The following is a 27,198-nucleotide window of genomic DNA, read 5'->3' on the forward strand; positions in this document are numbered from 1 at the left end:
TTCTTCTGAGAATTACAGGGAGGTGTAAAGATTATTACAGTAATAATTATGTGAATATACATAAACTGCATTAATGCATGTAGGATAAACAACTTATACAAAAGAGTGATTCAATTCGATGCAAAAATAATTAAAAAGAATGATGTAATACTGAGTTACAGTATATGCTGCTTACCTTATTACAATATTTGAAGGGCAAATTCACAGGGGCCGTGTTTAAACTGTATGTTTTAGCTACTTTCCTAATACCTTGAATACGTTTGCTCTCAACATCATAATAAAGGTAAAAGATAAAAGTGTAGAAGAAGACAAAGTACATGTTGATACATATTAAAAAAGAGATATGAACAACATATTTGGCACCAGTGATTACTTCAGCAATATTTTTAAATAAAACGCATATTGATGACTTTTTTAAAATTGACAATTAATAATCCTAAATGAACATGCTTCATCCAGGTTTACTTCCTGCTTCCTGGCCCTCACTACCCTGTAACTTGTAGCAGACAGCTCCTTAGATAAAAGGAGTCCCTGCTACTATACAGTTTTCCTGAGCTTTTACTATATTGCTGGGATGAAATTGTAGGACACATGTGGTTCTAATGCTTAAATATATTCAAGCCCAAACAATAATTCAGATCCATTTTTAGTGGTATTTTAAAAATAGCACATACAGGGTACATACAGTATACACATACATAAAAAACATTGAATACACCCCTGTTTTCTTTCAAGTAAACAAGCCAATTCAGTTCTCTGTTCTTATAACTATTTTCACTAAAAGGCAACTATGCCAGCACGGGATCTTCTTAAGCAGTAAGTGCAATACCTAAGACAGAAAACTTTTACAGCTCACCAGTTCTTTCTGTCCAGGGAACACATCCTCTTCCCAACCATCTCCAACATCTTCCAATACAGTAGATAGATAGATAGATAGATAGATAGATAGATAGATAGATAGATAGATAGATAGATAGATAGATAGATAGATAGATAGATAGATAGATAGATAGATAGATAGATAGATAGATAGATAGATAGATAGATAGATAGATAGATAGATAGATAGATAGATAGATAGATAGATAGATAGATAGATACTTTATTAATAGTCTCAAAATATCCAATGTCAAGCAATTTAGCCGTTCCTAGTGTGGTGTCCACTGCATTTTCCTTTTCTTGCTTTTTATATACACACTAATCCCATGTTTTTTTTTTACCTGCTTCATCTACATTTTAATAAAATAGAGAAGTCTAAAAGACATATTGCCAAGGGTCTTGTTTTCCCCAAACAAAACCTGCCTAAATGCCTTAAATTTCAGGGTTAACCTTTTAACAGGAACCAATGGAGAACACAGACAAATTACAATATGTAGTTCACTTTAAACTCAGTAAGTAACTTTGAGGAGGGATAGATAGGTGGATGGAAAAAATGAACAACAGTGTATATAGTTATAGTAATTTGGATTGTCATGATGTATAAAAATATCTGAGCATACAGCTAAATAGTGTCTAATTACAATGGACTGAAGCAGATAAAGCAAATACATTTTTAAACAGCAATTTTGTATTTAATTAAATACATTTTGAAATATTTTATTCATTTCACATACTGTTTTCAATATCCTGTTTCTCCACGGCTGTGATTCTAAATCAAAAATATCTACTAGACACTATCAACATTTGAACAAAGACATATTCAAACAAAACGTCCTAACGTCGATACAGTCAATAATGACTTCATCATCTGCAACAGCCGCCATGCATGGTAAGACTTGCCAGAAACACAAGGGACAAAGTGGACCTTCTAGTACAAAGTTCATCTACTTTACACCTGATTAACCAATCAGTTTAAATAAAGTCAATTCTTGGCATTACTGATCCAGTAATTAATTGTGATTAAGTGGCAGTTGTGTTCTGCTACATCATATATATCTATTCATGTATCACTTAAATAAATCTGATCTTTTGAGAAATATCTCTTCAGTATTTCAATTCTTTAAAAAATGTTGCATGATTTTTGAAGTTCAGATCTCTAGTTGTTAACTGAATTTTTATTCAGTGATGTTACTGTGGAAATAACAATATTTTTTTAAAATAGCCTACTGTCCATAATGTTCAGCAACAACACTTAGTCATACAAAGCTGGAACTGCTGAAAAAATTCAATCAACTGCTAAACCCCAACATTATTTATTCTGAAGTGATTCTTAAATTCTGTCCCTTGAATAATAGTTGGCATAATAACTGAAAAGAAAGCAGATCACGTGCTCGGAATGCTTTGTTTACAAGCTTTTACCGCAACCAGTCTGGCTGTGGAGCACCTTTTGATCTATGCCTGCCATTAAAAGATGAGAAGGACTGCTGCATCTGGTTAATGACTCTACTTCTGTAAACTGCACTGCATCAGATGAAAATGAAATTAGCTACTAACAGTGTATGCTCAGCTCTATGATTGTTTCCAGAAGACTATTTGTATCTTCCTTGCACTTGACAGACAAAATTAAAATTAATACCATCCCTACACCACAAACCGGTATGGCTGTGATGCCTATGTTGTGCAAAAATGCAGGCTGGCTGTCAGGGCCATCTTAACAGCATCATAGGCCCTTGGGCAAAATAGCATGCTGGGACCCCCTGTTTTGATAGCAAAACAGAAACAAACATAGGCATCAGAAACATCGTGGACCCCTATGCTCCTGGGGTCCCCAGCCTTTGCCCATTGTGCCGTTACGTTAAAATGGCCCAGAGTAGTATGAAGACAAAACTCTCAAGTGCATATATAAAGTATGTTTCTGAATAGTTAGCCAATTACTAAGGTACTGCAGTTATTTAAATTCTGACAACACAAGTTCATCATAAGCCAGGAATGTATCTTTCTATTTGCATTAAAGTTGAGAACAGAACAGAAAAGAAGCATCACAATGTCCTTTGAGTAATATGTGCCTCATCAGCAATAATTGACACCTGATTAAGAAACTGGGTTGGGCAAAATCCTGCAGCCACTGCAGCCCAAATTTTCAATCTCTCCCTGAGGCAGTCAGTGGTCCCCACTTCCTTCAAGGCATCCACCATCATTCCTGTCCCAAAGAAACCGGTGGTCTCCTGTCTGAATGACTATCGCCCGGTTGCACTGACATCGGTCATTATGAAGTGCTTTGAGCAACTAGTCAAAGGTTACATCTGCTCCTCCCTCCCTGACACGCTGGATCCTCTCCAATTTGCTTACAGAGCAAACAGATCGACAGAGGATGCCGTTGCGCTAACAATAAACATTGCCCTCACCCACCTGGAAAGAGGAAATACATATGTAAGAATGCTGTTCATAGATTACAGCTCGGCATTCAACACCATCATCCCCTCAAAACTCGTCTTGAAGCTTGACGACCTTGGGTTGGGGACGACCATCTGCAGATGGATTTTCTCTTTCCTCACAAACAGGTCCCAGGTGGTGAGAGTCGGCAAACACACATCCTCATCACTCATTTTAAACACAGGAGCGCCGCAGGGCTGTGTGCTTAGCCCCCTCTTGTATTCCTTGTTCACCCATGACTGTGTTGCAAAACACGGCACAAACACCATCATCAAGTTTGCAGACGACACAACCATCATAGGCCTTATCACTGACAATGATGAGACGGCCTACAGAGAGGAGGTGCTGGCATTGAGTAATTGGTGCCTAGATAACAACTTGTCTCTTAACGTCAGCAAAACCAAGGAGATGATTGCGGACTATCGAAAACAACAAGGCAGAGAACACCAGGCCATCTACATCAGTGGCATAGAAGTTGAAAGGGTCAACAGCTTCAAGTTCCTCGGAGTAAACATCACCAAGGATCTCTCGTGGACCCTTCACATAGACACTGTGGTCAAGAAAGCTCGCCAGCGGCTCTACTTCCTGAGGAGGCTGAGGAAGTTTGGCATGAATGCCAACATCACCTCAAACTTTTACAGGAGTGTGGTCGAGAGTCTGCTAACGGGCTGCATTACCGTCTGGTATGGGAGCTGCTCTGCCAGCAGCCGGAAATCACTACAGAGAGTGGTGAAGGCAGCAGAGCACATCACGGGCAAGAGTCTTCCTGCCATTGAAGACATTTACCTCCATCGGTGCTTGCGTAAGACAAGCAGCACCATAAAGGACCACAGCCATCCAGCACGCCAGCTGTTCTCCTTGTTACCGTCCGGCAGACGATACAGGAGTCTGGCTGCTCGGACTACAAGACTTAAGAACAGCTTTTACCACCAGGCCATTCGACTCCTCAACAGCAACACCTGAACACTTACACACACTTACATTACATCTACATTGCACTACATCTACATTGCACTACTCACACACAAACTGTACCTGCACACACTCTGAATACTGACTGGAACATGCATCTGCACTTTATGGAATATGCATCTGCACTTATAAAACATTATCTGTGCAATAACTGTCATTTGTACTTGCTGCTCATTCAACTCATATTGCTCTATAACTTCTTTTAAAACATACACATTTTATTTTATATGACTTGTCTATTTTTAACTTGTAATTTTTTTTTAAGCTTTATTGGATCTAGGCTGAGCGACTTGTTTTTCTCGTCGTACACATTTCATTGTATGTTGACCCTGTGTTAACCTATATATGACAAATAAACCTAAACCTAACCTAAACCTAAACCCTCCAGGACCAACATTGCCCACCTTGCTGTAAAGGACTGTAGTCCAGAAACATCATACCAAATTTTTTGTACGCAAGTATAATGACAAATACAGTTTTCTTTTCTAATTTATTGTGTTCTGTTTATTCTGATGGTGCTGCTGGAATCAGCTGCAAGAGTTCTAAATTCTTTCACATGCCTATTCTTTGCTTTAAACATACAGTATTATTTGTGACTCTGAGTTTAATTCTGGCCTCCCTCAAACCCGACACAGACAGTCACAAGCATCAGTTCAACAACTCACACATGCTTTTATTCATGAGAAACTCTTTCCCAGCAGTTTGGGAATGCACAGCAATGCACAGTACACAGCACATAAATAAAAACACACAGCGCTTTGTCTTTTTTCTTCCTGTCTTTCCCTTCGTCTCCATTCCTCCTCTAGCAAGTTTCATCTTCTCCCTACTGACTCCTCGAATGAAGTGAGGCAGCACCTTTTATGCTGCACCTGAGGCCACTTCTGGTAGTCCATTAACGTTGTCCAGAAGCACTTTCAGGTGACTCAGGGGCCTGATGATCCTTGCAGCACCCTCTGGCAGTGTCCACTGGACCCAACAGGGCTGAGTCACAGAATTCCAATTCCCATGAAGCCCTATTTGAATCCATGATGGTGCTGCAACCCAGGGGGGCTGCCATCTAGCGATCCGGGAGAGATAATGCCCTGAGCATTTTTTTTTTCCCCTGGCTGTTCCATTAAAAAGGCATCCTGTCTGGGTAAGGATGCTGGCTGTCCACCACAAGTAATTCAAATACTGTTTTAAACTCCTTCAGGAATTCTTACTTGTTATATTAGCAGGAATGAATACTATGGAATATGGCAGTAGGCCTTTTCAACGTTTTTCAAACAAAAGTGAAATTCCAAAAAGCCCTATTTCCTTCTATATTAATTATCTGATTAATATTCAGAATTTTGAATACATTAAGAACCAGCCTACAAACTTCCACCATGTCTACATATTTAATCCAGGGTTTGATTTTTGGTTTTCTAAAAGTTAAAACTGGGAATTTCATTAAATAGAGGAGGAATATCAGTAGAAGCAATTAGGAACTGAAGCAGCACCTTGAATTACATTGAGCATTGCAATGTCAAAATCAGAAATCAAAAGTCAGCAAGTGGAATATCAAATCATAGTATTTCTAAACAGCACTGATGTAGTTTTACAGCTAATTTCAAGCACTTCTTGGTTGGAAAAGGTGTTTTTATGGCACCATCACCCAACAATGATGTCACTTCCCTTTTGTATACAAGAACATAAACAGGAACATAAATATAACAAATACTATTCTTTTCTTGTTCTTATTATGTGTTCCTGTATAACATATCATATGGAAAGAAATAAAAAAAAAATAAAAACACATGATAAAAATAAATAAATAATCTATAATAATAATCTACAAGTGACTCAATTTCTGGGACTCATACTATTAGTATTGGAGATGATGTTCTTTTAAAACTTTGTGATTGTATTCTTCTACTGTTGATTTGGGCTTAAGATACCACCTTACTGGCAAGCATCCTGTTATACTGCTGGGTATTGTATTATAATTTTATACAATGTCAAATAGCATTTGATTTCATATAAATGAATGCAGGCTTTTATCGGTTACAAGATACAATTAGCAGCAAATTGTCAATTTGCTTACATCAGTTTTTCTTGACTGCCTGGCATTTTAATTGAAATGATGAGGTTGCTTCCTATACTTTTAGTGATTACGTAAGATACAATTAGTAGCAAATTCTTTATTTGCTTACATATATTTTTCTTGACTGTCTGGCTTTTTAATTGAATTGATGAACTTGCTTCGTGTACTTTTATCGATTGCAGTAAGATACAAGCAGGAGCAGATCATTTATTTGCTATCATCTATTTTTTCTTGACTGGCTGGCTTTTTAATTAAACTTGCCTCTTGCCCAATATAATATTCTTTTCTTAAATGTTAAAGTTGTAACACAGGATTTGTACTCATGGGACAAGCTGAAATTATATGTCTAGCGAATGGCAGCTGGAGTGAACTGTTTCAACAATGCAAGCCAGTAATGTGCCCTGAGCCGCAGAATATTGAGAATGGAAATCACACATTAAATGGAAGGACATACCTGTCGACCGTAACATACACGTGCAACAACGGATACAGGTAAGATAAGCTAACTAGTCATTTTTGTATGTGCTGTTATTCTAATTAAATATGTCTTGTAACATTTTCGGAAGGTGCCTAACTGACCAGATTTAAGGTGCACTTTATAAAGGACGGTGATTGAACTCTACTGGTTTTTAAAACAAATTACATGCCTACACACAGCACCCTTTACCAATAAGGAGATATTATCAGCCTCTTTCTGTCAGTTAGGAGTTCAGAGCCTCAGGTGCCACATCCAACATTGAAATACAAAAAGGGGTAGAATCAGAAAAACAGTCAGGTTCAAAGAACGAAAAAGATGGTATCAAGTCCTGAAAATGGAGAGCCTTTATAGGATCTATTCAATAGAAAGAGAGAGAGGTTAGGAGCATGAGCTGATACAGCGCATTGCTGCACCCACCACATGACAAACCAACTCAGGATCCCAGATTAGGGCATGAATGCAGCCATGCAACGGGTGACACCACAGCACCACACTAGTTCAGGTAGAATGGAACCAGTGTGAGGTTTTATGGTGACTGGAGTGACAATTCTGCCACCAACCCCCAGGTTTTTCCCTGCAGTTTGGAGGGCGTACCTGCAGGGCTGGATGCAGTTTAATGTCATACCCAGGACGGGTAATTCAAGCATAGTTAGAAAATGTTTGTGGTCAAAAATCAAAAAGATAAAGAGGTAAAAAAATAAACAAGTAAATACCAAAATTAATTCCAAAATTGAAACAAGAAGAGCAGGAGGTCCTAACAATTACTATCAATGCTTCCCCTAATCACAATAAACTTGCTTGTATTGAAATCGGTCAAGTACTACAGTATTTTGCCTTTTTGAATGATGCCAATGTGATGACTCATGGAGATCACATGCCTGACATTGGGCATCATTGTCAACAGCAAGTATGGCTCCGACCATGAAAATGAAGTCAGAAAATGGTGGCACCTGAAAGAAAACAAAACACAAAATGGCATTGCAATGACATTAAAAACATACAGTAAAAATTAATAATGTCCAAAAAAATAATATTTAACAATTATAATTCACCTTGCTATGGACAGGTCCCTTGTCTGGTGATGCCTTGCACCCAGTGCTTGCTGGAATAAAGTCCAGATTCCCCATGACCCCACTCAGGCTATGTGAGTTTGGAAGATGGACAGATTTTACAACAGAAAGGACCTTGGACCTTTCCTCCACCAGTAAACTTTAATAGTATTCAGACAGTCCTGCTTTCCTCATGCACTAGACTTGTACAGTTGCCTCAGAGTCCATTTAATGAAATCCTTCTTTTTCACTGAGCTTCCACATCCTCATGAATCCTCACATTACACCTCACATGTCTATTGCGTCTGTGAGTGTCCTTATCAGTATTCCATTTTGCAGATGCAGACCACCAAAACTAAATCTAACTACTTTTTAATAAAAGTTTAAATATATGGATTTTTAAAACACACAGTATAATTTATGCGTCACCAACAGTAGATGTTCTTCATGAATGCTCTCTTCTTGTAAATGTTAAAATGACACAGATTATATGAAATATCATCAGACATGCATTGCGCTGTATGGCTGTATTTAAAAAATATATTCATTTTTTGTTTTTTTAAACCTATATTAAAATTTTGAAAGTATATACAGTAGGGCGGCACAGTGGTGCAGTGGGTAGCGCTGCTGCCTCGCAGTTAGGAGACCCGGGTTCGTTTCCCGGGTCCTCCCTGCGTGAGTTTGCATGTTCTCCCCGTGTCTGCGTGGGTTTCCTTTGGGTACTCTGGTTTCCTCCCACAGTCCAAAGACATGCAGGTTAGGTGCATTGGTGATTCTAAATTGTCCCTAGTGTGTGCTTGGTGTGTGTGCGCCCTGTGGTGGGCTGGCACCCTGCCCAGTGTTTGTTTCCTGCCTTGCACCCTGTCCTGGATTGGCTCCAGCAGACCCCTGTGACCCTGTAGTTAGGATGTAGCAGGTTGGATAATGGATGGATGGAAGTATATACAGTATCTAGAGCATACAGTGCATCCAGAAAGTATTCACAGCGCATCACTTTTTCCACATTTTGTTATGTTACAGCCTTATTCCAAAATGGATTAAATTCATTTTTTTCCTCTGAATTCTACACACAACACCCCATAATGACGTGAAAAAAGTTTACTTGAGGTTTTTGCAAATTTATTAAAAATGAAAAAACTGAGAAATCACATGTACATAAGTATTCACAGCCTTTGCTCAATACTTTGTTGATGCACCTTTAGCAGCAATTACAGCCTCAAGTCTTTTTGAATATGATGCCACAAGCTTGGCACACCTATCCTTGGCCAGTTTCGCCCAGTCCTCTTTGTAGCACCTCTCAAGCTCCATCAAGTTGGATGGGAAGTGTCAGTGCACAGCCATTTTAAGATCTCTCCAGAGATGTTCAATCGGATTCAAGTCTGGGCTCTGGCTGGGCCACTCAAGGACATTCACAGAGTTGTCCTGAAGCCACTCCTTTGATATCTTGGCTGTGTGCTTAGGGTTGTTGTCCTGCTGAAAGATGAACCGTCGCCCCAGTCTGAGGTCAAGAGCGCTCTGGAGCAGGTTTTCATCCAGGATGTCTCTGTACTATTGCTGCAGTCATCTTTCCCTTTATCCTGACTAGTCTCCCAGTCCCTGCCGCTGAAAAACATCCCCACAGCATGATGCTGCCACCACCATGCTTCACTGTAGGGATGGTATTGGCCTGGTGATGAGCGGTGCCTGGTTTCCCCCAAACGTGACGCCTGGCATTCACACCAAAGAGTTCAATCTTTGTCTCATCAGACCAGAGAATTTTCTTTCTCATGGTCTGAGAGTCCTTCAGGTGCCTTTTGGCAAACTCCAGGCGGGCTGCCATGTGCCTTTTACTAAGGAGTGGCTTCCGTCTGGCCACTCTACCATACAGGCCTGATTGGTGGATTGCTGCAGAGATGGTTGTTCTTCTGGAAGGTTCTCCTCTCTCCACAGGGGACCTCTGGAGCTCTGACAGAGTGGCCATCGGGTTCTTAGTCACCTACCTGACTAAGGCCCTTCTCCCCGAATCGCTCAGTTTAGATGGCCGGCCAGCTCTAGGAAGAGTCCTGGTGGTTTCGAACTTCTTCCACTTACGGATGATGGAGGCCATTGTGCTCATTGGGACCTTCAAAGCAGCAGAAATTTTTCTGTAACCTTCCCCAGGTTTGTGTCTCGAGACAATCCTGTCTCGGAGGTCTACAGACAGTTCCTTTGACTTCATGCTTGGTTTGTGCTCTGACATAAACTGTCAACTGTGGGACCTTATATAGACAGGTGTGTGCCTTTCCAAATCATGTCCAACCAACTGAATTTACCACAGGTGGACTCCAGTTAAGCTGCAGAAACATCTCAAGGATGATCAGGGGAAACAGGATGCACCTGAGCTCAATTTTGAACTTCATGGCAAAGGCTGTGAATACTTATGTACATGTGCTTTCTCAATTTTCTTTTTTTTAATAAATTTGCAAAAATCTCAAGTAAACGTTTTTCACATTGTCATTATGGGGTGTTGTGTGTAGAATTCTGAGGAAAAAATGAATTTAATCCATTTTGGAATAAGGCTGTAACACAACAAAATGTGGAAAAAGTGATGCACTGTGAATACTTTCCGGATGCACTGTATATTTTATGATGATAAAAAATGTGTTTGACAATGCTCACTATTGTTTAAATATTGTTTCAATTTTCTTTTTGATTTTTGTTACAAATTATAGTACTAATTTTTAAATATATCAGTTACAGAATGAGTGAGTCAGTAGGGATTCTTGTATGAATGTGCCTGATGGGATGGCACCTCATCCAGGTTTGATTTCTGCTATGCTCAGAGTTCTGCCAGGATAACAGTCAACTGAAGTGTCAGAAACTGGATAAATACATGTATTAAACAAAATTTAAATCTTGTTATTTTACCTTTTGTTTGTTTATAAAATAATTTACCCAACAGAGATTTGAAAAATTCATGAATCCAGCACAACGCAGTTTATGAGGTTCAACGACTGTGTCTCTGATATAATTGTGGGCAACACTGGAGAACCACAAAGAACAGTCCTGTCTCATTTTCTTTTCACTCTGTACACCCTCTGACTATAAATATAACAGCAGATCATCTCATTTGCAGAAATTCTGAGATGATCCTGGACTTACGGGGTGTATTGATAAGCAGGAGAGTGTATTGATGAGAAGCAGTATAGGAATCATTTGGAGAGTTTTGTTTCTGGGTACAGAGAGAATCATTTGCATCTTTACATCAGCAAAACCAAGGAACTGGTTATTGAATTTCACCACACTAAAGTGCTGCTTTGCCCAGTCACTATTCAGGTAGTAGGTATAAAGGTCGTCTATTCCTGTAAGTGCTTGGGAGTCCATATCAGTGATGGGTTGGACTGATCTCAAAACACAGTGGAACTATTTAAGAGGGAGCCGAGTAGACTGCGTTCCTTTAATGCGAGAAGTGACATCTTTCACATCTTCTACAACTCTGTGATGGCCAGTGCGATTTTCTATGTTGTGTTATGCTGGGCTGGTAAAATCACTTCAAGAGAGGCCCACCGAATCAACAAGATAATTTAAAAGGCATGCTTGGTTATGGGATCCACTCTCTACCCCTTAGAGTTAGTAGAAAAAGAGAGAGTTAAAACAAAACAGAGTGCCATTATGAACAATTCTGCACATCCTCCCAATGACACACTAACAACAAATGTCAACAAATTATTCAGCAGAAGTGTGTCAAGAAACGCTACTGAGACTCCTTTATACCGACAGCAATATGCCTGCATGATGCCTTATTGTGACTGTGACTGTCTTTTTTCCTTTTTATTTTCTTCCTTTTTTTGTCATTCTGTTTTGTGTTCAGACCATAGTGTTTGCATGTGTGCGTTCGTTCATGTGTGTGTATATTTATTTATCTGTTTATTTATTTGATGAGCTTCTGTAATCTATCTATCTATCTATCTATCTATCTATCTATCTATCTATCTATCTATCTATCTATCTATCTATCTATCTATCTATCTATCTATCTATCTATCTATCGTTACTTAAAAAAGTACTTTTAATAGTTTAAATTTATTTGACATTGAAATTACAGGAACATATTGACTATAGAAAGTTGTATAAATTATTAACATATTATTGCTATAGTGTAAGAAATAGTCGCACTTTGAACACAACTCTGATTCTTCTGAAGCCATCTGGAGTTTTTTTTTGTTTTTTCAGTCCTCCCTGGCCATCGGACCTTACTTTTATTCTATATTAATTAGTGTTCCCTAATTTTAATTATTTATTTTATCTTTTTTTCTCTTTCTTCGTCATGTAAAGCACTTTGAGCTACAGTGTTTCTATGAAAATGTGCTATATACTGTAAATAAATGTTGTTGTTGTATGTAGTCGACACATTTCCAACAACACATGAACGAAAATTTGTGGCTTTATTTTACTTGTAACAATGAGGTTATCATGCTAGTTTTTAGACGGAGATTATGAAGCACTTATTTCTGTGTTTAATATATGTTAATAATATACAAATTAATACACTGTGAAATGAGTAACTTACAAGGGACTAACATAAAACGCAGACAATAATTCATGAGTTATTGTTGTTCAGCCCATTTCTATTATGGGATAGGGACTCTGTTAACAGAAATCATTAGGAAGACATTGATGAAGCATTTCTCATTAATGTTTGTTTTAGTCTTAATGTTCCTGTGGTCGATGGAGAATAAACTTTGTTTAATGATTTAAAAAAAGGTTTAAACGTTTCCATGAGAATAAATCAATATGCGAGTTATTTAATGGAAGAGTATTCAAAAATAGATATGTTTTGTATGCTAAATGGGGCGGACGGATGGAATGTTATTATTCAAAACCATTTAAAATGACATATTCCAATATGCAATTGTAATTTTTCATTCCCATAGTTCTTCAACAATAAAAGCAGGTGTAAACACTTAATGGATTGCTTCATGGATTTTTTTTTACTTTGTATTAAGATAAAGTAGTATATCACACATATATAAAAGAAATCATGTAAAGAGAAAAGTTTTAAAATTTTCATATGCTATGTGTCTTAACTAGCAGTGTCCATCCATCCATCATCCAACCCGCTAAATCCTAACTACAGGGTCACGGGGGTCTGCTGGAGCCAATCCCAGACAACACAGGGCGCAAGGCAGGAAACAAACCCCAGGCAGGGTGCCAGCCCACCGCAGGGCACGCACGCACACACACACACACACCAAGCACACACTAGGGACAATTTAGGATCGCCAATGCACTTAACCTGCATGTCTTTGGACTGTGGAGGAAACCGGAACACCCGGAGGAAACCCATGCAGACAAGATGAGATAAGATGGGATCGGGTGCGTTCACACTGGTGTGGCTGTAAGCTAACTAGCAGTATTGCTAATTAAAATGTTCTAAGATTGCAGGGTCCTTCATCACTAATATGTGAATCCATGGAGAATTGGAATGACACCGTCCCTGTGTGTAAAGTGGTGTCTTGTGGAAAGCCACCAACGCTTGCCAATGCCTCTATTATTGGAAACAAGTTCACTGTGGGAAGTAATATAACCTACGTCTGTAATGAAGGGTAAGTGTCTTGTCTGTTTCTTTCCACCATTCATTTATTTGAATTGCTATTCTGTAAAACACACTCCTATGATTCATTCAGAACTGGCAGTATGTTGCCTTTTAAGTTTATTGCCTTCATTTATTGCTTCATTTTCTTCTTATACTAATATTCAATGTTTGCACAGTTAATTGCTAGTTTACCTTATATGTTTGGTTCCTTTTTTAACCCATTTTACTACAGCAACTGAAATGTAGGATGTAGTCCTACAATTTCAAGAAATTAGCCTGTGCTAGGAGTTCATTGTTAGCTTAAAATATTTAATTCTTTCTTTTAAGCTGTAGGTAGTTTCATTCTTAACTCGCTGTACTACCTGTCTAAGACAAGTTGAAATCTAAACAACGAAGACCTTATGTTTGTTATTTGTTACATGGGTTGTCCATTTGGCCTGGTGTAATAATATGCACCCGATCCCTTTCCCTTGCTGCATTCTTTTCCTCTTTGGACAGAGCCACCCATTTTGGCATGGTCATCGAAATGACCACTCTTATAGTTGAAATGTTTTGCTGGGAAAAGGCAGCGATTGTTGCTACTGCATTGGTTTCCCAATGTGCATGATGTTTTATCATTATTTTCACTCATCCATTACACAGTCATCCTCAGTCATTTACATTACAGCTATAAACCTGATTCTCATGGCCCAAGGGGTGTGGAAGAAAATTGCTACCATGCTGCTGTTGCAGGCACATAATGTCACACAACAGAATAGTTTGATAAGACAATTTTTTATTTTTAAACCCTTATTTGGTATTTTTATTATCATTGTTGATATTTTGACCTTTCTTCTACATTTAAAATTTTCTTCCTAGCCCTAGCAAATGGACAGACACATAGGTACCTTTTATTAAGATAGATAAGCTGATTTCTGTCTGTCCGGCGGTTACTCTCTGTTGGACACATTGAGCATTAACATTTGCAGTGCAACCTATATTGGAATGTATTTTGTAATGCATGTAGTACTAAAATGCTTTGCATTTTTCATTCCAACAAGTGGCGCATCACAAACATTACCACTGCTTTTACGAATTCCATGCCAGATGGCATATAACAGAGACATAGCAACCAGAAGAACACACAGACACACACACACAGACACTTGTCCTATTATTAAGTTGGATAAGGAGTATGTTTTGAAAATTAATCATTCAAACGTTTTGCACAAATTATTATATGGCCATCCATCCAATCATTCACTTCCATACAGGGCCATGAAGGGGTGATTATCTTGGCAGCCTTACAAACAAGGTAGTAAGCAAATGAAGATGGGATACCAGCCAATAGCTATCTCATTATTAATTTTTGATTTTGATAAATTTTTCTTAAGAAAAGTACATACAGTTCTTGTTTTGGTTTTTCATTTTGAAACATTAAATCCTTATTTTTACTAAAAAGACCAGCTTTACTTATATTTAACTGTTCTGTCACAAATGGTGCCCTTATCAACATTACATGTTTTAATTTCTAAATTATTTTTAGGCATACTCTACTTGGTCAAGAAAGTAAAGAGTGCCTCCCCAGTGGTGAATGGAGCCAGAGTTCAATACAGTGTGTGCCTGTCCCATGTGACAATCCTCCACATATTGACAATGCTCTTCCAGAACCTGGAAACAGACTTTATGGAGATACGGCTTATTACTACTGTAGTGATGGATACAGCCTAGCTGATAATTCTCAGTTAATATGCAACGCCCAAGGTCAATGGTCTCCACCTGAAGGCAAGGAAATACCTCGTTGTATTGCAGATTTTTGTGTAAGACCTGCAGATTTGCCTCATGCCATCTTGGAATCAGTCAACAAAGCCAAATATTCTAGTGAGTCTGTGGTCAACTACAAGTGCAAGGAGGGCTTTGTCATGAATGGCTCTTCTACCCTGAAGTGTTTAAGAGGTGGACAGTGGATGCCTTCCCCACTCGACATTCAGTGTTTCCCAGTGCGTTGCACAGAACCTCCTAATATTGAGCAGGGATATATAAATGGAAACAACTACAGTTTTGGGTCAGTCATTGCATATGGCTGCAACAAGGGCTATTACATAAAAGGAGAGAAGAAAAGGACATGTGAGGCCACCGGCGAATGGAGTGGAAGCCTGCCAACTTGTCTACCAGTGTCATGCGGGGACCCACCTAAACTCGAAAATGGATACATAGAAGTACGTGATAAATTCACTATATGCTCTATTATGTAGTGATCTAGTGTAGTAAATACACAAAAGTTCAGTTTTTGTATACTTGATCAGAAGGTAAGGTAGTTTGATCATTTATGACTGTGTATTTTTAGAATTAATAATACATTTTCACATTAAAATGTGAAATGAAAAATCTGTTTATACACTTATCTCTCTATTATAAAAAAATCTTGGAAGGCTTGGAGGAAGACGATGCATGCTTTTCTCGGAGACACTTTAACATCCTGCAAGACAAGGCAGTGAGACAAAAGGACAGCTGCTGCACAGGCTTTTAAATGATCGACGCACAGTGCGACAAGCAGAACACACAGCTCGACAGCAGCAAGACAGCAGCTGATCCGACCACATCTCCTTAGTGTGCCCCACTTCCCCACTTCACAACATGAACGGCAGAGACGTGAAGTGGCTGACGCTCAGAGTGCCCAGGGGGGATAGGGGGTGGGTGAGCGAAACGAGCAGGGGGCACAGCCCACTACTTTTCATTATTTTAAAAGTATTTGCCTAAAGTACAAAGCAAGTATTGTCATTGCCATGCCTATCTTTAAGACCATTTGAAACAAATTAGCTCTCACTGGGCTGACTGGTGCACGTATTTTTCAATGAGATTTTTCAGGAAAGTTCAGCTTTCATTGGAATGCCTCAAACTGAGCACACACTTAAAATGATCATCACACTTAAAACAGAAAAACATTATGTGCAACTGCAATTACTGAATAATTTACTATTTCAAGTTAACTTTGATAGAAATTATTTCATGATATATATATATTTATATGCAGTTTGTCTCCTTGATGAAAAGAATAATCATAAATTAAAAATGCTCTAATTTTGAATACGGTTATCTTTCCCAATTGCACCATAATGTTACACTTTGTGCACATTTTCTATCTTATGTTATTTTGCTAATGTAAATCTTAGTGTTCATGTTGTTAAACACATTGTGTATACCAAACCTTTAAAACTAATTTACTTTTTCCTAGTTTTATAAAGTTCTTTATAGTAATTGTAACATTTTCTCTGTGTACTAAACTGTATTCTTTGTTTATAATCTCCCAATCCTCCATTTTATCTTCATCCATCCATCCATTGTCTCCTGCTTATCCGAGGTCGGGTCGCGGGGGCAGCAGCTTGAGCAGAGATGCCCAGACTTCCCTATCCCCGGCCACTTCTTCTAGCTCTTCCGGGAGAATCCCGAGGCGTTCCCAGGCCAGCCGGGAGACATAGTCCCTCCAGCATGTCCTGGGTCTTCCCCGGGGCCTCCTCCTGGTTAGACGTGCCCGGAACACCTCACCAGGGAGGCGTCCAGGAGGCATCCTGATCAGATGCCCGAGCCACCTCATCTGACTCCTCTCGATGCGGAGGAGCAGCGGCTCTACTCTGAGCCCCTCCCGGATGACTGAGCTTCTCACCCTATCTTTAAGGGAAAGCCCAGACACCCTGCGGAGGAAACTCATTTCAGCTGCTTGTATTCGCGATCTCGTTCTTTCGGTCACTACCCATAGCTCATGACCATAGGTGAGGGTAGGAACATAGATCGACTGGTAAATTGAGAGCTTCGCCTTGCGGCTCAGCTCCTTTTTCACCACGACAGATCGATGCAGCGCCCGCATTACTGCGGATGCCGCACCGATCCGCCTGTCGATCTCACGCTCCATTCTTCCCTCACTCGTGAACAAGACCCCGAGATACTTGAACTCCTCCACTTGGGGTAGGATCTCGCTACCAACCCTGAGAGGGCACTCCACCCTTTTCCGGCTGAGGACCATGGTCTCGGATTTGGAGGTGCTGATTCTCATCCCAGCCGCTTCACACTCGGCTGCGAACCGATCCAGAGAGAGCTGAAGATCACGGCCTGATGAAGCAAACAGGACAACATCATCTGCAAAAAGCAGTGACCCAATCCTGAGCCCACCAAACTGGACCCCCTCAACGCCCTGGCTGTGCCTAGAAATTCTGTCCATAAAAGGTATGAACAGAATCGGTGACAAAGGGCAGCCCTGGCGGAGTCCAACTCTCACTGGAAACGGGTTCGACTTACTGCTGGCAATGCGGACCAGGCTCTGGCAACGATCGTACAGGGACCGAACAGCCCTTATCAAGGGGGCCGGTACCCCATACTCTCGGAGTACCCCCCACAGGATTCCCCGAGGGACACGGTCGAATGCCTTTTCCAAGTCCACAAAACACATGTAGACTGGTTGGGCAAACTCCCATGCACCCTCCAGGACCCTGCTAAGGGTATAGAGCTGGTCCACTGTTCCGCGACCAGGACGAAAACCACACTGTTCCTCCTGAATCCGAGGCTCGACTATCCGACGGACCCTCCTCTCCAGGACCCCTGAATAGACTTTTCCAGGGAGGCTGAGGAGTGTGATCCCTCTGTAGTTGGAACACACCCTCCGATCCCCCTTCTTAAAGAGGGGGACCCCCCCTGGTCTGCCAATCCAGAGGCACTGTCCCTGATGTCCATGCGATGTTGCAGAGGCGTGTCAACCAAGACAGTCCTACAACATCCAGAGCCTTGAGGAACTCCGGGCGTATCTCATCCACCCCCGGGGCCCTGCCACCAAGGAGTTTTTTGACCACCTCGGTGACCTCAGTCCCAGAGATGGGGGAGCCCACCTCTGAGTCCCCAGGCTCTGCTTCCTCATTGGAAGGCATGTTAATGGGATTGAGGAGGTCTTCGAAGTACTCCCCCCACCGACCCACAACGTCCCGAGTCGAGGTCAGCAGCGCACCATCCCCACCATATACAGTGTTGATACTGCACTGCTTCCCCTTCCTGAGACGCCGGATGGTGGACCAGAATCTCCTCGAAGACGTCCGAAAGTCATTCTCCATGGCCTCCCCAAACTCCTCCCACGCCCGAGTTTTTGCCTCAGCAACCACCAAAGCCGCATTCCGCTTGGCCTGCCGGTACCTATCAGCTGCCTCCAGGGTCCCACAGGACAAAAGGACTCCTTCTTCAGCTTGACGGCATCCTTCACCGCCGGTGTCCACCAACGGGTTCGGGGATTGCCGCCACGACAGGCACCGACCACCTTACGGCCACAGCTCCGGTCAGCTGCTTCAACAATAGAGGCACGGAACATGGCCCATTCGGACTCAATGTCCCCCACCTCCCTCGGGATGTGGTCGAAGTTCTGCCGGAGGTGGGAGTTGAAGCTACTTCTGACAGGGGGCTCTGCCAGACGTTCCCAGCAGACCCTCACAACACGTTTGGGCCTACCACGCCTGACCGGCATCCTCCCCCACCATCGAAGCCAACTCACCACCAGGTGGTGATCAGTTGACAGCTCCGCCCCTCTCTTCACCCGAGTGTCCAAGACATTTTATCTTAACTTTTCATTTTCTTTCATTTTCCTTTTAGTTTGCCGAGAGACAATATTTATTTGCACAAATCAGTCTCCATCCGTTACCAGAGTTTCGAATTATATAAAAAGGCAGTGTGTCTGTCTGCGGAGAGAGTGTCGACCTCATCGAGAGGTTTACTTACCTCGGCAGCAACATTTGTGTCTCTGGTGACTCATCCTATGAAGTCAGTAGATGGATTGGGAGAGCATGAGGGGTTCATGAGGTCGCTGGAAAGGGGTGTGTGGCGCTCCTGATATCTCTGCAAAAGGACGAAGGTCCAAGTCTTTAGAGTCTAGTGCTTCATGTTTTGCTATATGGTTGTGAGACATGGACGCTATGCAGTGACCTGAGACAAAGACTGGACTCCTTTGGTACTGTGTTTCTTCAGAGAATCCTTGGATACCGCTGGTTTGAATTTGTGTCGAACGAATGATTGCTCACCAAGTCCCGAATGAGGCACATTACCTGCACTGTGAGAGAGAATCAGTTACGGCATATGTGGCTCGATTCCCTGAGGGTGATTCGGGTCACAGAGGACCCGAGCTGCTGGATCAGGCCAAAGGGATGCCCACTTAACACCTGGTCGTGGCAGATAGATGGGCATTTATGAGGGTTGCCAACCGGTTTCCCAAGCTGTTTTGTCTTTTGGTGGGTGCAGCAATATGCTGTTCCAGTGCATGCTCCCCAACCTGACCTGACCTGACCTGACCTGACCGGCACCACCCAAAACCATTTAACAAAGACAACAAAGCAATGCAGAGGTTATCCCCTGCATATACTGGACTTTCATTAATGCTGGATTTTCCATCCGACAATACATTGAATAATATAAACTTAACTTATGAAATCTTGTTTGCAGTATAACTTTCTATAATACTAGCCATGTTACCTATCAAACAATTTATACATTTTACAATATTTGATATCTCTTTCCCTATACGTATCTTCATTACCTTTCCTTGGTATCCTCGTGTGTCTGAGCCTTTCTTGACTGGCACTCCCTTTGTCGAGTGTAATCCCATAATGCCTGTTTCTCAGACTCCATGGTTTTGAGGTGCCCCTGCTCTCCTCCTGTCCACTTTTATATTTCCCGTCTTTGTAGGCATTCTCCGCATGTCGTCTATACCTTAACTCCTCCTCACGTGTCACACATTTGCACTTCCGCTTTCAATCAAATTACCAAAGTGAAACTGACTAATTAGATTGCTTGTAGGGTCCGGACACACATGTCTTATTATATCTTTGAGTTTGATTATATACTAAGTTCTGAACAACCCAATTCAGGGTCACTGGAGCAAAAGCCTATCCCAGCAACACTAGGAATAAAGCATGAAGCAATCCCGGACAGGGCACCAGTCCACTGCAGGCCCACTCACACACACACACAGAGCCAATGTGAAATCGCTAAATAACTTGTTTTTCTTTCATTTCTACAGAGCAAAGGCAAGTTTGTTTATGAAAGTCAAGTAACGTATAACTGTAATCCTGGCTACAAGTTAGTAGGAAGTCCAGTTCGTGTGTGCCAAGAGAATCATCGATGGATCAGTGAGTCTCCTCCTTCTTGCATCCTTTTGACATGTGAAACTCCTCCTCCAATCAAACACGGACATTACGAGGGAAGCACGTTTGAAGTTGGTAGCAAAGTTGAATATGTCTGTGATGAAGGCTATGAACTTTTAGGAGATGCTGTATGGACATGCTTGAAGTATGGAAAGTGGAGTAAAACTAAAGTTCCTCTGTGTGTTCCAGTGCAGTGTTCTGAACCTCAACTGGAACAAAATCATTTAGTTCTCATAAGTCTCGATTCCAATTCTGGCATTATAGAACTGGCATGTCAAGAAGGATATGTATTACAAGGTTCTTCGGTTCTAAAATGTTTATCCTCTCAAGAATGGAATGACTCTTTTCCTGTCTGTAAACTTGTGCCTTGTGGCAAACCACCATATGTGAAACTAGGAGAACCACTTTATTCACATCTAAATTTTGGAAGCGTTGTTCGATATACTTGTATGGGTGGACTTACTCTAAAGAAGGAGTCTTCTGTTACCTGTCTGGCAAATGGATCATGGAGCCTGCCAATCCCAGAATGCACTGCAGTGGAGTGTCCTCATCCAGAAGAAATTCATAATGGCATTGTCGATATACAAGGGCTGATGTACCTTAATGAAGCTCTATATAGTTGCAAGTCAGGGTATGAACTTGTTGGAAACAGCACCCTTCTTTGTGGAGAAGATGGTGTATGGACAGGAGAAACTCCCACATGCAAGCATATTGAATGTGCCGCACCGGAGGAAATACCCAATGGAAAAGTTGCCTATTTAGAAGTTAAATTTGGTCATTCGGTGACGTATCACTGTGATAGAGGTTTCAGGTTAGAAGGCCAGGAGAAACGAATTTGTTTGGAGACGGGCCAGTGGGATTCAGAAGTCCCAAAATGTAAAGAAATCTACTGTGATGTCCCTCAGCCAATTGAAAATGGCTTTGTGGAAGGAGTTGATCATAGTTTTGGTTCTACAATTATCTATAGTTGCACTCCAGGATTTCAGCTTGCTGGTCACGCTTTACTCACATGTGAAGAGTCTGGATGGTCTAGCTCTCCTCCTGTTTGTCTACCTACAGACTGCGGCCTTCCTCCCCATATTGACTTTGGAGAGTATGTGAAAGTTTTTGATCCAAGTAGGGTTCTTGGAAATGAATTTGATTCTGTAAATCCAAGTCCAGATCCTCACCAGTCCTATGTTGCCATCTCTAAACAGCCTCTTGAGCTGGTTTCTGAACTTGAAGTAACAGAACCATTTGAGATTGATTTTCTGCACGGCACTGCAATTGTGTACAGCTGTAACTCTGGGTATGAACTTACTGGTTCCTCAATGCTAATTTGTCAGGAAGATGGTTTTTGGAATGGAAGTGCTCCAGTCTGTTTACCTGCAGTGTGTGAACCTCCCAAGGCACCAGAACACGGTTTTGTCAATGCAACAAAAAATATTCTGGGTAGCGTTGTAGAATATGGTTGCAAACATGGGTATAAATTGGACGGCCAGGCTGTCCAACAATGTGTTTCAGGTAGACGGTGGAGTGGAAGAGCTCCAACATGTAAACTTGTATCCTGCAATGTCCCTGAGACCCTGGATAATGGTTCTATTGAGGGAGATACTTTTACATATTTAAGTAAAATATTCTATAAATGTGACTCAGGATTTGAGCTCAAAGGACCCAGAATGAGAGCTTGCCAAGCCAATGAACAATGGGATGGGTATATGCCACTTTGCAGTCCAGTTTCTTGTGGCCCTCCATTAGTTCTTGAGAATGGCATGGTAATCGGATCTGAATATACATACAAAACGAAAGTTATATACAGGTGTAATACTGGGTTTGTCCTTGAAGGCGATAAAAATAGTCTTTGTTTAAGTAATGGCAGTTGGAGTTTTACTGCAGCAGTGTGTAGGAAAGTTCAGTGCTTGGAGCCACCATATATAACTTATGGGGAATTCCTTGGATCAGAGCGTGGCTATGGTGCTGAAATTAAATATTCCTGTAAAGATGGTTATACATTACAAGGAAAGTCCATTTTAAAATGCCAAAGTGATGGTTCCTGGGATGACAAGGCTCCACAATGTATACCTATTGTTTGCGACCCTCCTGAGGATATAAGTCATGGCTATGTCAACGGCTCTAGTTTCATCCTTGGTAGCCATGTTTATTATGTTTGCTTTCCTGGATATAAATTAATTGGAAATCCCATTTTACAGTGTACAGCTTTTGGCTCTTGGGAAGGAGAAGTACCTTCATGCAAGCCGTGCGTATGCCAGCCACCAGTGATTGAAAACGGATATGTCACTACCAAAAGTTTTCATTGCGGAGAAAAAGTACAATTTCAATGCAACAAATATTTTAATCTTCATGGGCCAACGGAAGCAATCTGTGAAAGCAGTGGTCTGTGGAATCCAGGCGTCCCATACTGTGGACAGATAAAATGTGAAACACCACCGTCTATTCCTAATACATTGCTTAATGGAAGCAGTCAACTCCATAAGAATGCCGTAACTTACAGATGCTCGCCTGGCTTTGTCATGAGTGGCAGTTCACATGTAATCTGTTCTGAGGATGGTGTTTGGAAGGAACCGTATCCTGTGTGCCAGTTAGCATCCTGCGGCCCTCCACCGCCAGTGCCTAATGCGGAAATCATAGGAACAACTTATACTATTGGAAGCAAAGTTCAGTATAGGTAAGAAACTATTTCTAATATTACGTTAGCAAATAACATTTTATTTGTTTGTATATTTAAATATTTTAGCAGTTTTAATATTCTTTTTAAGAGTTATGACAGGTTTCAAATGTGAAATGCATGCCACTTGGTATATCTCCTCCTAAATAATTATAAATTATCCTAAGTTAGAGATACACCCTTATATTAAAAAATAACTGGACATTTTATAGCAAATTTGACCAGCTAACTATAATAGTCTCAGAAAGGTAAATTGAGAAAGTTACAAAATAAGCATGTCTCCACACTGCATCCATGTGTAATATGTGTTAGAAGAAAATGTTATCTGATAACTGGTTTTGGACATCAAAGTCAAACTTTGTTTTTTATTCATACCGTATATTTTGCTTAGTTTTTAACTGTGTCTTCCATGATTATGAAAATGACATATTATGACATTTGTGGTGCTATGAGAAGTGGAAGGGCAATCGATGACAAAAAGTAAAGCTGAGTGAAGGGGTGGGGTGATAATGCCACCACAAAGTGGCACTGAGGACAAGGAGCAGAGAGGAAAATGTCAGCAGCAGCACATAAAGAATTGTAGTAAGTGACAGGAGGACAACATTAAGACAAAATGTGTTTTTAGATAATGGCAGCAGTAGGTAACTGTCAAAACATATTGACATACGAGGGGGGACCCAAAAATAACCGGAATTTTGTTGTTGTTAGGTTTTACTTGTAGTACGTGGTTGGGCCACTAGGGCGATCTAGTTACACTCCTCACAAGTCAGTCTGCCAAGTGCCATCAGTCTGGAAGGTTGTGCTTGTGTTCAGTGAATTTTTTTGTAAAAGTAGGTTGTGCAACAGTGTGAGAAGGAAACGCCCTGATTTGTGGGAGTCGGGCGATTAGTTCTTTCATCATGACAACGCTCCATCTCACACTGCTCTCAGCATTCGCCAATTTTTGGCAAGAAACGGTATGACAACCCTGAACCACTCACCCTACTCACTGGATTTAGCGCCGTGTGATTTCTTTTTGTTCCCTCGGATGAAAAAAGACTTGAAAGGAAGGTGTTTTGCTGACGTCGAAGAGGTAAAACAAGAAACGACCAGAGCATTAATGGGCATTACTTCAGACGAATTTAAAAAATGTTTCGAACAATGGAACAAACAGTTAGATAAGTGTATTTCCGCCAATATGTTTATAATGTATGCATTTCTAGAATTTACAGATGCTGACAATAAGAAGTTCTCACCAAACTAATTTTGCTCATGTCGGTATGTTTGGTAAAAGCTCTCTCCTACTATGTGTTTTCAGTAGCTTTAAAACACTACTGTGCCCAGTCCCACCCATAGTATCCAGTAATGTGCTTCTGTCTTGTCCAGAACCTTGCTTTTCATTCAATAAAAGCGTACGGTCCAATGCTGAACCCTACCCAGGCAGGGATGAGTCTGATACAAATAAAGACATGCAGGTCAGTTGTTTGGTCATAGTTTGGCCTCACCGAGCAGGATGCTACAAAAACTGAAGTCAAATATAAACACTGGAATCGAATGGGGCTTCTCGTAATTACCCAACATTAAAAAGTTAAAAAGGAGACATGCCACATTGCTATAAAGAACCTGAGTGTTATAGCAGGATTTCAATAATGTGACACTCTTTGAAGGAGATGATAGCTTAATTTCATATGTGCCATAACACTCATTTTTACTTTCTCGTATACAAAGTACTGTATAGGGAAAGTACTGGAATAGTCCAAAAATTGGTTTTCGAGACTTTGATGAATCTCGATGTTTTAGACCTCCCTGAGTCAGAAAATACCATTTTTGGAATTATGTTTTTATGTCTGTCTATATGTAAATATGATAACTTGAGTATGCTTTCACTTAGGTCAACCAAATTTTGCATACGAGTATTAGGTACAAAACATAGATTTCTATAAAGTTTTCAGCTATTTCCACTAATTGGAAGTGGTAGCAGAGTACGATTTATTCAACTTTACTTTTAATAATATTAGTTCAATATACAGTATTATTAATTTGATTAGATTTGATGTTGTTGGTTCTTTAATGTACATAATATAAAAATAGAATCATTGTTTTGCGGTTTACTCCTCAAATATCCATCCCAATATCTGAGTATGAGAGAAAGTCCAGGGGAGACCACTCACATTTTTTTTACACGGAACTTATATCAGGCTGCCATCACCATACATGATTCTTTAGTTTTTTCCGCAGACTTGATTTGTGTATGTGGACAGGAAACGCATTTGCATTTCCACTCATGTTAAATGTGATTACTATCCGTTTCTAACTGACTTTGAAGTGGTTTGTGTGATACATCATGAGTGTGTTTACACCCATTTTTTTAATTTGGTAAACCTGCCATCTGATCATGACTCACATTAATGCAGATGTAAATGGATGTCTGTGAATTCTCACCTATGTCCATATTGTCAGCCTCACTCAAATTTATGCACTGACATAATTTTCACTTAATGTTGATTTTGGTTTTATGGCTGCTACTACAAGTAGCGTTCCTTACGTGCTATATTGTCCAAGAAAAGAAAGACTGATGAAGACAGTTTCAAGAGTAATGTGAGGCAGAATATACGATTGTGATAGGTAGTGAGGATCCTGTGTGTCTTGTTTGTAAGAAAAATGTGTTGCTAGCTGTTTGTCAACCTATTCTGGCTCATGTTGGGCATATAAAGTGTTATTTTTGGCCCTCGATAAGACTGAGTTTGACAGCCCTGCCCTAAGGTATCTCTATGTGGATCGGTGAATCTGACATCTTCATGTTTCATTTGTTCCTGTTGTCATTGGAGGACAGCCAGTCACTTTTCACCAATCAGTTTTACAGCCAGCCTCTGACATAGTAGAAGGACTATATGAACAAAGGCTCAACCAGGGTAACTGTCTCTGACAAGACGATGTTGTTCTAGTCTAACTTAAAAGACTATTCACTACCTTTCATTTGCTCATTTCTTCACCCCCAAGATGGGAGATGTTTCGACTATTAGCTCTCAATTGCTGACAGCACAATTGCATATACTATAGCTTGATTGTTGTTCTGTTTCCAAAAACACAGAACGATACAGAACATGTGAACAAAGCCTAGTGAATGAATACAATGTATTATATGAGTTTATAGGGTCACTATTGTCACATGTAGGCCAGTATTGAATTTTCTACTGGAATGTATTTTAGTTATGGTTAGAAATCCTCCCTCATGGATGCAGTGTTGCAAGTTAGAACCTCACACCCTGTCATTGTCCATCTAGAGTTTGCCATTCTCCCCCATCTACATTAAGCACATTTGTGGCAGATGAAATGGAATGTAAATAAATGTAAAGTATTACGTGTAGGAATGTAAAAATGTTAGATTTGAATACACAATGGGAGGTCTGAAACTTGAAAATATGACGTATGAGAAGGACCTAGGAGTCCAAGTGTACTCATCACTGTATACATCCTGACAGTATACAGAACTTTAATTTTCTACGTGAATATATTTTCATGTTGGTTAGCACTGCTGCCTAATGGATCCTCTGAATCTCGCACCCAGTGATTGTCCATGTAGAGTTTGCTCATTCTCCCTATGTCTGCACTGGCTTTTCTCCTACAATCCTCAAAGATGTGTGTGCCTGGCTAACTGGTGATTCCAGACTGGCCTAATGTGTCGGCTCCTGATGCCCAGTCCAGAGTTGGTTTAGAAGTTGTCATCCATTAACCCCATGACCACAAACTACATTAAGCATGTTTAAAAATGCTATATAGTCCTCTGCGTTCTGTAAAAACGCTATATACAATATTCATGTATTGATACTAGATACCATTTTTAGTTGATTATTCAGCAATTGGCACTAAAAGTAAATCACAGCTCTGTATTCAGCGCAATTCTTACAGCAAATATTTGAAATATTTGTTGTTTCTTGATGAAACTGAGAATCTGGAGATTACAAGGTACCTTGAG

The 27,198-nt window shown here is 40.6% G+C and overlaps 1 protein-coding gene across 1 annotated transcript in view; it reads left to right on the plus strand.

The window, feature by feature from the left end:
- Positions 1-27,198, plus strand: part of LOC114654317 (sushi, von Willebrand factor type A, EGF and pentraxin domain-containing protein 1) — a 328,570-nt gene that overhangs the window by 239,468 nt on the left and 61,904 nt on the right. The window contains 4 exon segments of the mRNA XM_028804783.2: positions 6,650-6,841; positions 13,273-13,440; positions 14,956-15,628; positions 20,455-23,243. Coding sequence (XP_028660616.2) covers positions 6,650-6,841; positions 13,273-13,440; positions 14,956-15,628; positions 20,455-23,243 — 3,822 coding nt within the window.

The sequence above is a fragment of the Erpetoichthys calabaricus genome, chromosome 7 (assembly GCF_900747795.2).
Source record: "Erpetoichthys calabaricus chromosome 7, fErpCal1.3, whole genome shotgun sequence".
Taxonomy (NCBI): Eukaryota; Metazoa; Chordata; class Cladistia; order Polypteriformes; family Polypteridae; genus Erpetoichthys; species Erpetoichthys calabaricus.